Here is a 14328-nt window from a genome sequence, read left to right as displayed (position 1 = left end):
CATATTCAAGGTGAATTAATTTATCGAAGATTTGTTTTCTTCTCCTCCCACTTCGACTCACGGAAATGTTGTTTTATTGCCTTTCACCGTGCTTTGATATTTCAAACTTTATTAAATTTCTTTATATTAGTTTTTTTACTCATCTTGTTTGGACTTGTAGGAAGTGTGCCATATTGAGTAAAAGCAAAGAAACAGAATATGCGAAACCTTGAACTTTGCTCAGTAGTATAAATTTACGCGTCAAACTCATACGCAAAGCGTTTCAACATGTTTGTCTGCTTAAAAAATAGTGAAAGACCATTTAGAAAGTTTGCGCAAGAGTTTATACGAGTCACAGAGAGCCTTTCCAAACACCATACTTTAGTAGGCATGATGGGCTGAATTCGTTTTTTTTTATTACAGACTCTTTCAACGATAATAAGTATTTTATTGTAAGAATTAACGAGCCATTTTCTGTTCTTACGAAGCCCTCTAGCGCATGTAATATTCTGGTAATGCGTCTCTATAGAGGCTATCTTTTGCAAACACGCTTTCCACTTTATGATCTTCACAGGGAGGCCGACCCCAACTGGTCATATTGAAAGTGGGTGGAAAGGAGACACTGTGAACAGAAAGCGGACTTACATGCTACGCAGAACACTATTTCAGGTTACGCAGTGCATATGGCCGTGTACTCAATTATCCAGACGCCATGGCGCATACAGTCAACCTTTTTAACAGAGACCGGCATTATTACCGAAATAATGGCAAAAGCAAAGGAAATAACACTATTTTTCCTAATCGAAATTGCTTACTGAAAAGCTTTGTGTGTGCATTCTGTTAAAATGAACTAGGTACGGTATTTTGTCTGGGTAGCCTAAGCAGCGTTACACGCAGAAGACTTTTTTTTTCTCTTCATTTCTTCCCTTCCAAAAAGTCGTTGCTGTAACACACAAAACATAGCCTGCGTTATTGCAAAGGACATATAAAAGAAATTAGTTCACGTTGTAGTATATTTCGAGAGTAATCCGGATAGATCGCAAAGGTGTTAGTTGTATTGACGTTCTAATAAAATGCACTAAAACCATTAGAAGATTGTTGTGAACGTCCGCTTCTTGGCAGCCCTTCTGCTTGGGACACTATTTCTATATGAGCTGCGTGAACTATGCGCCGCTTCGTGTACCAGCAAACTCGGTCCGCGTTTTAAGCATAAGGCCCCGCCAAACACGAACTTGGTTACTGTTTCCGGGATAAGTCCGGTTTACTGGGCTGCAGACAGCTGTTTTCTCTTGGGGGGAATACTGACGGAAAATTTCCGTCTTATAACAAGGCGTACATTTTGTCAAGTCACCAAACAGCCATATAACCGCATTGTAGGTCTGGTTTCAAAACCGACGTGCCAAGTGGCGCAAGGCCGAGCGGCTGCGCAAAGAACGAGAAGAGAAAGACCGCTCGGCGACCGGAGCGGACGGCGCCTCTTCCGGTGGTACGGCCACTGATGCCACTGGAGCCGGAGGTGGTGACCTGGCCACAAGTGGCGACAACGGTGGACCCCCGAGTCCACTTTCCCCTGGCGAAAGGATTGACAAGCCCAACGTGCACAGCAGGTGCGAGATCTTCTTTTGCACCTCTTTAGGCCAGCCCATGGCGACGATGTTGCCATGGCAGACAACTATCATGATGTAACTCAAGATGCCATTACGAGCTGATCTTTCTTTAACTTGTCACTAGTCGAAATTTCGCCAGTCGAAAATTCTCCGCTACGCTTTCGGGGAACGGGAATTCCCACCCCACCCCCAAAAAAGGGGGGGGGGGGGACAGTTACAAAACAGTAATTGTGAAACTAGCTAGTTTTCTTGCTAGGTCGAACTTTCAGTTGAGTGCAATGCGTGACAGACTCAGTTTACAGTCATCCTAAGTATGGAGAACAAAACCAACGTAATCTTTCATGATTTAGTTACCCCCTACACGTGAATCTTCATTTGCTTTGGTTGTTTCTTTTTAAACGGTCACTTATTACGTGTCGGGTTACATGCCATACTTGCAATATGGTAATAGCTATATAGGTAACCATATCATGTTGAAGCCAAAACAAATGTTGAATATGAAAAAAGAAAGTTTCGCCTGGTGATTGTCAAATAATAGACGTAGGTACCGCCACGCAGTAGTGACGAAGAAAGGCGCAGCAGTGAAACCGTAAAACTTCAGTGCCCAGATGAACGGAACACAAGGGTTCGGAATGGGGCAGTGAGGCAGCCCTATCTTCTAGCAGTCTTGATATAATAGATGTACTGTAGTAAAAATTCACATCGCACGGAACCACGCCCACATATTTCTTTGAATTATCAGTGAGGATGTGATGCACTCATTCGTTATTCGAAGTACATTTGTGCAAGCACCGGAGCTAAATATTAAATTCCGTCAAATAAAAAAAAACGTAGCCCCGTATACAGACGCATGCGAAACTATGTTTACCGATTTGGCATTATAGTTTTACCATTGTCGTGCAATCCTTATCACGCAATCCGCTTGTCGCCATGACACCTCCTATTTGATTCCGCCAACATAGTCTGCATTTCGTTCGGAAAAGCTTCGTTACTACCTCGGAGAGAGCTTTTAAAGTGGTCGAGCTAGCAGAATTGACAGCCAACTAGCTTGCACTTATTGGTCATGTCTGAGGTTTACGTTGCCAAAGCGCGGTGCGTGCCCACATTTTCCTCCCATTGCATAGCTCTTCACTGGCCGTGCACGAGGAGGACGACGACGAGTCCCAGGCGTCGGCGCAGTCGGACTCGGCTGGAAGCGCCGCAGCCGCCGCCTCCTCTACGACCAATGGCGGTGGTGCGGCGCCTTCTTTGCTCGACCCATCGCGACTCGCGGCCGACCAGTCGCGGCTCGAGGCTTTCGCCAAGGCTCACGAGGCAGCCATGGGTTCGTCACCTCTGCTGGCAGCTGCGGCAGCCGCCGGTAGAGCCCCGCTGTCGCTGCTGCCACCTCCCTTGAGTGCCACGTCCCGTCTGTCCTCGGTGCCCTCGTCCGTCTCGTCTGTCATGGAACAGCAGCATCCGTTCTTCAAGGACGCTTTGTCGTCTTTTGCCGCCGCGGCCGCTGCGTCACTGCCATTGCGAGGCATGCACCAGCACCCGCTGTTCTCCGCCTTCGCTGACTCGTGAGTGTACTACACATATGGAAGCATTGATTGGCATTTATTGGCGTATTGACCTCTCGGGATCTGCTGCTGATGGTATAATTACAATTCGACGAACACGCAGACGCTGTTTAATTAACGTGAATTTCACAGATTAAAAGGTTGCTTTATAGTTTTTATTTGAAAGTGACCACTTTTGCTGAAAACGTACATTATTTCGGCCAACATTTTTGCGGTTTTGCCTATCGACCTGCTGACGTCTCAGTTCTCTTTGATCACGTGGGTAAACTTCATTGTGCATGTTTCATTTGAGTATAACCAATAACACACACACACACACACACGCACGCACACACACAGACACACACAGTTTCAGCGCCCTTATAAACTAAGTGCACGGTTGCTGCTCGAGATAAATCTGCCCGTATTCCGCCATGCTCGATCAAGACAGGCGGGAAGTTTCATTTCTGCTTTAGTAGTAATCAACGGCAACTCTCACACACGGAGTGATGTTATCGCACATGCTCTCCGTGCGACGGAGATGGGTAGGCTCATTTCATCTCTTCAGCGCGTTCGTCGCACCAACCCGCACACTTTTATCACAGGTACGATGCGCGGGCGATGTTGTACTTTTTTACTTCATACGGAGCATGACGGTGACAGTGACAACGACGGCAACAGCCTATTGTCAGTTTCCATAAAATTGATATTGCAATAAAATAACCTTCAACTCAAATATAATGGTTGTGCTCACGGCTTGTCAAGATCACACACCGACTTTCCAGGCTTTTTACCAGAGTGACATTTTACTGCCCGTAATGATACTTTGAGGAAGAGGACGAACAAGTTATATACAGAGAGAACGCCATATGAGCAACATCTATCCAGCTTGGCATGTTACCCGCCAAACTGTATTGCAAACGCTTCAGTAAATATTAAGATTGCCAAAACGTATCGTCTTGTGCTAAAATAGAATACAGCTCTACACCATGCACCACAGTATAGCAAAAAAAGAAAGTCAGAGACTTTTTTTATTTTTAACTTAATGAATAATGCGTAGCAAATGCATGGTTCAAATAATTTTGACAACAGAGGTAGTTGCGTGGCCCTGACACCGCACTCCGACTTGACATGTCGTTTATTTAAGTTCCGAACGTGTTGGTGAATGGATGTCTAGTGTTGAGTTCTGGTTGCCCGGCTCAAACTTAATTTATGCTGCTCTTCAGATTAAGAAATTAGTGATAAAAATACCGGCTGATCCCGCTTATTGCGGGAATCGATGTTATGTGAGCAGTCCACAAGGAGATGACCATGCCGTGCAATGGCTGATGTTGCTGCGGGAAGAAAGCCAGCAAAAGCACGGGACACAAGAAAGAGGCATACGCAAACACCACTGGAACTAACAAATATGACTCATTGTCTTTTCTCTTGTCCCGTTCATTTGTTGGAATTCTTCAAGTATCACAAACCATGTGGTCTAAATTTCAACTCGTCTGACGCTGAGCCAAATGTGACGGGGTGTGAACCGACGTCTTTTGCTAATCGAGTAGTTGTGTGCGTGATGTGAACGTTGCTGCCATGCTTATGACGTAAGAAAACCCTAAAAGATGCTAGTTTAGAGTGAAACTTGACGTCTAAGTACGTGTGCAAGTATGTCGAGAAAATAGGAATGCTCCGCCACGTGATGGTGGCCATTACTTGCATCCAGAATATCCATAGTCTTCTTCTGACAGGGCCTAGCGATGCTACAATACGACAGCTTTAATGAGTTCGCAATGGTTCCGAAAAAAATACCTAAGAGTCATCAGCAGTGACTCACACGGCGGCGCAAGCTTCGTACCACGATAATGTATGCCCGTCATGAAACCAACGGGGCGTGTTCTGTCCCATGAAAAAGGCACCAAGTGTCTCAACGCGTTTGCCTGTACGTGGGGCATTCAGATCAGGTTGCTTGTATTGGCACGATGAAGCATGTGCTTGTGGGTTTCTGTGCAGAACCAAAGAGCTTCTGCTCAGGCAGCCCTGAGCTGTAATGCAGCCGTCGAAACATCTTCACCCATATAGTTACGCCTATTGATGCCACGACTTCGTAATGTCAGAGAACTGGCGGCATAGATTCGCGCCCATCCCTAGAAGACTCCACATGGGGAAGGCGTTTGGTAGTCCGCAATATGAGGGTATAAAATGATGTCGTTATCACAGTCGTTGGTTTACCAAGAAATGCTTCCTTCCCGTTTAGAAGTAACCCGCCGTCAACTCCTAGTAGGACGTGACTGACGAAATAATCGTTGTGCTGCAGAGGTTTGGGTGGGCCGGGCGGTGGACCACCGGGCGTCGGTGTGAGCGCGGGAAGCGGTGGAGGAGCGGGAGGAGCAACCGGGGCCGGCGGGGGATGCTCGGCGCAGGACTCGCTGCTGGGTCCACACCCGCGCTTTTCTCTGCCACCCATGTACTTCCCGCCCCACCTGTCAGCGCAGTTTGCTGCGGGACATGCCGCCGCTGCAGCGGCAGCCGCAGCCTCCTTCCCTTTCAAAGGTACGCTGTCTTTGACTTTTTGTCCAATATAATTTCGTATATCGCCATTGAATCCGACATTAATATTCATTGGTAATAACCATATAATAATAACGATCTGATAATTGAAATAAGCATTCTAGCTTTTGTTTTTTGCGCCCGTTTCGCAATAACTAGATGCTATATATACTGCATCACGTGAATCGAAGAAGGCATGTGATCTTTTGGCTTACAGTCTTATCGCTTATTTCTGCAGGTGATGTGCAATCGTTACTAAAAACAAACATGCCTGCTCTCGACTTGTTGATTTTGAGAAATACGGAAAAAATTCAACTATTATGGGGGTAGTAAACTTATAACGTTATTTTATTATTAATTGACAGAGATGGGCATTTAGAGAAATCTTGTGTGAGCTTATACTCGGTTACAACCAAAAAAATATATAGGCTCTTCCTGCAGAACCCATGCGTGCCTTACATTTACCTGTGAAAGACAGTCGTACCAGCTAGTTTCCGCTGAAATTGTTAGTGCTTTTTTCCCACAGGTGCAAATACTACTCACGTAAATGTGAATCGTCACTACTTAAAACTTTATATTTGACAGAGCAGCGATGATAGCATCTCCAATGACACTTCCAATGACATCTCCAATACTTTCGTTTGTATCATTGTCTGTAAGTTCTAATTATTGTTGTGTTTGACAAAGAAAACGGGCCCTTCAATAGACACTTCTTTTCTTCATTCATAGCCAGGGTCTCGTTCTGGCAGACTTGATGCTCAGGAAGTATGCGAGGGATTGTTGGGCAGCTGCCAACTAGTATGCAATCATGTATTACGTCACGCAAACTGGCAAAAAAAAACAGGAATCCATACTCGCTGAAGTAGCAATAAATGGCACTGAGTGACGTTCCCATGTTTGAATGCACATATATAGCCCATAAACAGGATGGTTAGATGACCACCACCGAAGCTCAGTTGTACGGCATCGGACGCGTTGTTCGAAGGTCAAAGAATCGGGTCCTGCCGGGGGGAAGTTGTTTTTTGCTACACTTTTCATTTTTAACATTTACATTACAATTACTTTTAATAACATTCCCTATACTTTCCTTGGCATCATTATCTGTCAGTTCTCATTAGTATTGCGGTTAGCAAAGAAAACGGGCCCTTAAACTTACACTTCTTTCCTTCAGACATAGATATTCTTAGCGCCCTCCGCAGCGTCGCAGTTCTGACCACCGCCTTGGGCAGTTGCTTCGAAATTGCTCAGTAGATTTCAAGATTTCAAGATTCATTGAGGTTGTTTTGAATACAGTTCACGTAAATTCACAACACTGATTAGACTCATAGCCATAGGCTAGTAAGGGTTCTAACGGGAGAAGGTATACAAGCAGAATACCAATTTGCATAAAACATGACAACATTAAAGGAACTTTTCTTCAGGAAAACGAACAAGAACACACGAAAGATTTCATTAGAATTTAAGGTGACGTAAATGCATGATAGCACGTACAGAAATGTAAAGATTATAACATTGTTACACTTTGTTCTTAATCAATCAAAGAAACATGTACAGACAAAACATTAAACTATGTGTAAGGTTTTGTAAATGATCCTCGCTGTTGTTCTACATGTAGCAAACATTTTTTCAGTGTGTTTGAGAAAGCCTTAGTATCTTTATTCTGAAGTGGTAGGTTACTCCGCGCTTTAGCTCCTACGAACTGTAGTAAGCATTCAACATAGACATCATTAGTAGATGGAAGATTAAAATTACGCAATATCATGCATCTAGTGACGCGGGAGGAGAAGGAAAAGATAGATACATCGAAAGGTAAACTGTGTGCATTGACATACTGAAGATGATAGTGGTTTTATGTTGCCGAATGTAATCGAAAGGTAGAATTTCCAACTTGTAGAACAAAGGTGCGTTGGTTTCATTATATGCCACATTATCTATTATTCTAAGTGCTCGCTCTTGTAAAATGTGGAGTACTGAGGGCCGAAAGCTCATTAGTAATTCTCTTGGAGGTGGTAGCCAAGTACTGCACCAGGGTGGCCTATCCTTCTCCAGCGAGGGAGTGCATTGTCGTAAGGTGGTCACCAGTGTTGTAAGTGGCATAGTTGAACACATTGAAACACTTACGTGCGAATCAGTCTATTTCAATGCTCTTCAGCTCATTAGGAGAAATATATGTACATTATGTTTCATTTTTCGTCAGTCTTCTTTTTGCGTTGGCAGACCACACGGGAACTACGATAAGTTGTCGCCGTTAAAGCAGTGGCCATACCATTTTCTTTCGCAGGCATGCACCCGTTATGCGCGTGCTGCGTGGCCAAATCCCATGGCGCGCCGCACCAGGCTCCCGCGCACTCGGCGGCACCGCCCCACCACGCAGCCTCCTCCACCGATAACCACCACGCGGCTGCGGCGCTGAGCCAATTGGGGGCTGCCGCCGCCGCCGCCGCCGCGAGCGCTGCCGCCGGAGGCAACAGTGGCACCAGAGGCGGCAGCAGCGCGATCATCACTTCCGGTGCACCAGCGCTGCCTAGCGGCACAGGATGCAACAGCACGGGTGGCACCGTGAATGGCGGCTCTGACGAAGTCACCACCACCAGCAGCGTGTCCGAGCTGCGGCGCAAGGCCCGCGAGCACTCACAGGCAGTCATGCTTCAGTCAGCGGCCATGCTGAAGCCACCGGCTGTCACGGTGTCGGAGAGCGCTTAGGCGTCCACGCAGCACACTGCACTTTCAGTGCAGCAGGTCACGCATCAGTGGGCACATATTCCGCATAGCGCAGCGTAGAATGTATCGCCCCTCTTCATCCTTGTTGCGCCGCTCTTTTTGCTTTTCTTTTCCGAAAAATACAGGGAGATCTCGATGTTGTTAACGGCCCTCAAGGTTTTATGGCAATAGCCGTAGGACGTTCAACGGCTACAGAGCAAAGAATGTTCCTGTATCATAAAGTAGTCACCTTTAGGTATCAGACAGAAACTGTAAAAATGCAACAATGAGCTCTCATTACCACCTACATTCTAATACAGGGGAACTTCCTGCTAGCCCAGCTATCTCAAGAGACCGAAACAAGTGTGCGGGCAGGTATAGAAATCTGTCACCGATGCGCTTACACATTGCAGCTTAAGGAAAGATGTTTATTATCGCCACTTGAGAGACTCGAATGGACTCAAGGGCTGCAGGATGCGACCCTCCCTCGGCGAGACCTTAAGGGCCGCATGAGGTCAAGAATTATTTTTTTTTTAGTTTTGCTCGATTATCACACAGAGTACTGCCGAGTGGCCAATTTAATCGACAGTGGAGACGCGGATTCGTGATATCCTATGACGAAGTTGCGGGAGAGGAGAAAGCAGAAGGAAAATGGTACCGTTGCCCAATACGGGCCCTAAGCAGTGGAGGCCGAATTCATTTGTTCATAATCCAGACTGATAGTTTTAGTTACGTGTATCCGAATTTTCGACTCGGCATACAGCGATAGATTTTCAATCATGTCATGACTTTATATTGCATGTCCATTCACGGGAGCACTTAGCGATGACGTAACTTGGAAAATAACAAACAGAAAAAACAGGTTCCTCTGCTTACATCTCAGAAGTGTTTTCTTCACACCCTATATTCCATTGCTCCGACCACTTGGCGGGATATTTCTGAAACTAGTCAATTCAGGTGACGGATTTGGGGACAGAATACCTTATAGAGTTCGAACAACGCCTTTTACTCTGCGCTAGTAGCCCGATGGTATATGTGTATCTACATGCACACACTCCTATCTGACAACCCTGTGGTAGCAATTTTCGTTCGACTGTAGGAAGCTAGCCATCTAGCCATTATGCACCATTCCTCTACCCACATTGCCCAGCTTCCCTTTGAAACATGTACATATACATACGATGCATGCGGAACGCGACTATCAGCGACGCAGCAATGTTCTGTACCTTGGCATCATTTCACGTTGTAATTGTATAGAACTGACAAAATAAATTGCTTCGAAAACGGCATAATGTAGTTGGTGCTTGACTGAGTAGTTTCTTGTTTATGTGCCTCGAAATAGGGCAAACCTGCGAACGTAACAGTCATATGAGTTAGTGAAGAAAACTATGTAGTTCACATACTTTTTATTTTCTTGTGGTTGTATGTGCCTTAGCATTTTTCTCCACAAGTATGCTGAGAAAGACAAATGAATTAAAAACAAAAGATACCCCGACTACTTCTGGGAAGTTTAGAAAGTTTCTTCACAACAACTCACAGAGGTGGCGCAATGTCTTTGGTGATCTAGCGAGCAAGGAGATCGCACATTTATTATCCGAAAGCAGTGGCCGGATTTCGACAGATACGTCATACGAAATGCGATTTGACTTTTTGATTTAGGTCAAAACGTAAGATGAGAAACAATCATATGGAATCTTTCACTATGGCCTCTTATGTAGCGACAGTGCTGCTTCTGGGCCTGAAATTATACGAATGAGACACTTAACTTCCTCTGTAAATACAGTGCCTCCTCCGAGGGAGAAAGAAGGCCTAATGAGAGTGAGATAATTAATGCCCATACTTTTGTTTTGACCGTCTCTAGTTTGCGTAGCGTGGGCGTAATGTTCACTCGTCGACTAACATCCGAGATAACATCACCTTTAAGTAGGCCATATTTGTAGTCCCACGACTTGTTTATATCGTGCTACCTATACCACTTGTTTGTTAAAAATTATATGTCGCGTTTCACTCCGAGAAAGCTACTTATATATAGCCTTCTCTCCATCCGATCTCTGCATTTATTGTGAAGCTGTGCACGCACGTAACTTGAGTGCACTAGTCACTTTTGTAGGCTCTCTTCTCACCAACTACCAAAAATAGGAGCGTAAACGACACTCGCTCCTTCCGCGCCATTAGAAGAAACGGATAAAGCAAGCTGCGGGGTCCAAGCGAGGTGCATCTGAGGCCTTGCACACAATCCGGTGAAAGAGGTAAGTCCATCATTCAGTGACCGTGTTACGTAATGTGTATGAGAGGACAGAGCTCACGCACCCGCTGCCGTTGTTCGGTTGAATCAGCCCGCCCTTCACGCGTGCACGTACGACCGCAGAGAAGGCACTGCGCATATATAGGAGGAACACAAGCTTGGTACAGTTGAACACGCACTATTGGAGGCAGCTAGAGCACGAACAGCCGGGAGGGTTCGGCAATGGGAGCTCACATGCACCCCCGTCAGGGTGGGAAGGGGGAAATGCGTATTCATAGGCGGGGAGGCGCTAGCGCGGAACGCTGTTGAAAAGGGAACCAAACCACCGCCGCGCACCGTTTCTGTTTCCTGCCTATAGCTTGATGCGCCACCCCGGTTTCTCGCGACCTCAGGGGCTTTGAAGTGGGTGCATATGGGCTACTCGAAGCTCTCCACGTCTATAATTGCTTCATTAAAAAAATGACCGCGTATCTGCCTGCTTTGCTGCAAAAGACTATAGTCTTCTGCCAGCCGTCTTTGTCATGCATAGCATCACATTTTTGCGCTGCGTAAGATACACCAAGATCTTTGGAATTTTGTATCGATGTCTTTTTTTAGTAAATGAACACACAGCTAATAATCAAGTATTGATGATGCCCCTCAGATATGCGTTTTTATTTGATTTTTGATCGACAATGTTCACAACTATGAACGTAGCCACCTGTTCAAGATAGCTGGGCGTTCAGCTGGGCGTTCCAGCAAATGCTTAAACGTTGGCCGGCTAGCTAAAACGTGTGACAGACAGACCAAGCTTTCTGCGTTCAAGTATCCCGAGAAGGACTATCATCCTTAAAAACGCTATGACGTCGGTTTAGCTGAAGTAAGTCCTGTATGGCCACCTACTAAGCTCACAAGCCTTCGTTCAAAGCTACCGTGTTGTGCGTCTGTGCGTAAATCGCGTACAGTGTCCTATGATCATCATCCCTCATCATCACTGATAACTATACTAACACACTCGATATACATTTCATAGTGTGACATTTCATGCCAACTTCTCAGCTTTTTCTTTTAAAAATTAACTTTAAATCACACCATAGACGCGTAGACAGCACCACGTAGACGGAGCAAGCACCGACAGACATAACGTTCAAGCTTCTCTGAATGCAAGAAAACAATGTTTAATGCTCCCTACACTACAGGCCCTGTGCAAGGCTATCGTGGCAGGGCAACAAAGCTAATAAAGAGGGAGTGGAAGAAGACTACACACAATGCAGTTTTGTTTTGTTTTCGAAAATCTGCCTTAATTATGTACATTTCTACCTTGCGTTATAGTCTGCGAGTTATTATGATTAGCATGTCCAACACGTGACTCACGCTGGCTTCGTCGCCCGTCCTGTCCTTTCACTGAAGTGTCCTTCTCCATCTGATTCCCGGGGCAGTGGTGGTCAGCGTGTATCAGAGGAGCTCAAGGCTGGGTGAGAGTTTCCCCTGTACTTATATAAATTGGTATGTATATATGAATTGGCTTTAGCACGATTTGTGAGTATTTCCTGGGAAAACCTGCACTGATGCTTCGCTTGTCACACCACTGAGCCGATGCACATGAACGAAAAAAGAGGAAAACGATATATATATATATATATATATATATATATATATATATATATATATATATATATATATATATATATATATATATATATATATATATATATATATATATATATATATATATTATATTTATATATATATTTATTTATTTATTTATATATATATATATGGTAAAGAAGTGTACACCTAACGGCTCGTTTTCCATGTTTTAACACAATATTAATGAGATCTAACAGACAGTAATGCCAAGGAATGTACAGGGGAAGCTATTAGAACCAATGGAATGTAAATAAGAAAAAAATGTGGATGAAAAAATAACCAGCCGTGAGCAGGAATCGAACCTACGACCTTCGAATAACGCGTTCGATGCTCTAACCACTGAGCTACCACAGCGGCCTTCCCTCCATCCACTTTTTTGGGTTTATATGTGAATTTAGAAGTAGGAGTGACAGTCAGCGCCATCTATAGGCCAAACGACGAGTGTGAAAACACTCTTAATTCGCATGTTTGGCGTCCCGTAGTACGTGAACTTTATTATGAGCGGGCAGCTGATTAATTGTCCCTCTTATACAACCTAAACACACGAAGTCTGCCAGTACGAGACCCTCGTTCAATGAAATAAGGTCGTAGGCTCGATTCCTGCTCACGGCTGGTTATTTTTTCATCCACTTTTCTTTCTTATTTCTTCCTATTTACATTCCATTGGTTCTAATAGCTTCCCCTGTACATTCCTTGGCATTACTGTCTGTTAGATCTCATATATATATATATATATATATATATATATATATATATATATATATATATATATATATAGGCGAGAGATAAATCCAATGGTTCCGGTAGGAAATGCAGTCGAAAAAAGGAAGACGACAAACGTACGAAACGCAGTTTTTACTAACGTTTCGGCAGGTGGGCCTGCCTTCGTCGGAGTAAATGATGAGAGGCCGCGCAGGGCCTATTTGGGCGGCTGGCTCCAGTATCACGAGCATGCGTAATTTTTCGATTTTCATGCTAAGTTGCAGATCAAGAATACAAGTGAATCGATAGATGTGATTGTATGAAATACACGTGACATTTCACAATAGTCATATGGCATATCTTACATACATGGTAAATTGTGTGCATCGAAGCAGGTTTATAAGACAGCACTAAAAAATAAAAAATAAAATAAAATTGGATGAATAGAAACACGCGCTGCGCAGATTCATACAGGGTACCAAAGGACACATAATTCTTGCATGAGAACACAAATCTCTAAGGATAATCTATGAAATGAGCAAAATAAGAAGTGAATAAACAGAAAATTGAAAAGGCAAAGTTGATAAAAAATATATATAATAACTCAATACAAGAATTTTCAAAGGTATGCATGACATAGAAAGGAGACAATGTGTACGCAATAATACGAAAATAGCTGAACAAGCACGGCAGACATCCACCAGTCATTGTTAAGTGTATTAACGAACTAAGGCAACATGCTAGTAAGTGTTCCCGGGCTTTCGTTCATTCCGTTTGAGAGAGTTTGGAATTTATGAATAAGGAATGACTCTCTAATTTCGCGATCATGGTGTGTCTTGAAACCAGATTCAATTATTGTGGCTTGGATGTTACTGAAGGAATGACCTGTGTCGGTGACATGTCTTGAAATTGGTAAGTGAGGAAGGGCATGTACATGAGCTCTATGATTGTTGAATCGGTACCTAAAAGCAGTTTCAGTCTGACCGAGATACTGTAGATGACAAATTGAGCACTCCAGCAGATAAATGGCGTTCTGTGTGTCACAATCGAAATTGCCTCTGATATTTATTTTGAAATCAGTCGCTGTGCTGGTGACACAGGTTGTCGTAGTCATGTGAGCGCACACTTTGCAGCGAGGTTTTTTACAAGGATGGCAACCAACCAGTTGAGTGTTGTCATCACATTTGGTTTTAGACGAAGTTAACAAATCGCGTAGATTTTTGCCTCGTCTGTATACAACTCGTGGTGGTTGTGGAAAGGCTCTTGTAAGGCGTTCACTCTGCTGAAGGATGTTGTGGTGTTTTCGGAGAATACTTGTGACATTAGGCGCCGATGCATTGTGTGTTAAAACTAGGTTTACTTCTGAATGACTATTAAGATTTTTCTTGGTTTT

General features: G+C 44.3%; 1 protein-coding gene across 1 annotated transcript in view; it reads left to right on the top strand.

Annotated features, from left to right (window-relative positions):
* Positions 1 to 8495, top strand: part of Drgx (Dorsal root ganglia homeobox) — an 84254-nt gene extending 75759 nt beyond the window's left edge. The window contains exons 5-8 of the mRNA XM_075881553.1: positions 1357 to 1586; positions 2711 to 3148; positions 5427 to 5662; positions 7941 to 8495. Coding sequence (XP_075737668.1) covers positions 1357 to 1586; positions 2711 to 3148; positions 5427 to 5662; positions 7941 to 8362 — 1326 coding nt within the window. The 3' untranslated portion in view covers positions 8363 to 8495. The remainder of the gene's footprint in view (positions 1 to 1356; positions 1587 to 2710; positions 3149 to 5426; positions 5663 to 7940) is intronic.
* The last annotated feature ends 5833 nt before the right edge of the window (positions 8496 to 14328 follow it).

This window comes from Rhipicephalus microplus, chromosome X, assembly GCF_043290135.1.
Source record: "Rhipicephalus microplus isolate Deutch F79 chromosome X, USDA_Rmic, whole genome shotgun sequence".
Taxonomy (NCBI): Eukaryota; Metazoa; Arthropoda; class Arachnida; order Ixodida; family Ixodidae; genus Rhipicephalus; species Rhipicephalus microplus.
The sequence above is the reverse complement of the archived record's forward strand: the minus strand, read 5'-3'. Positions and strand labels throughout refer to the sequence as shown.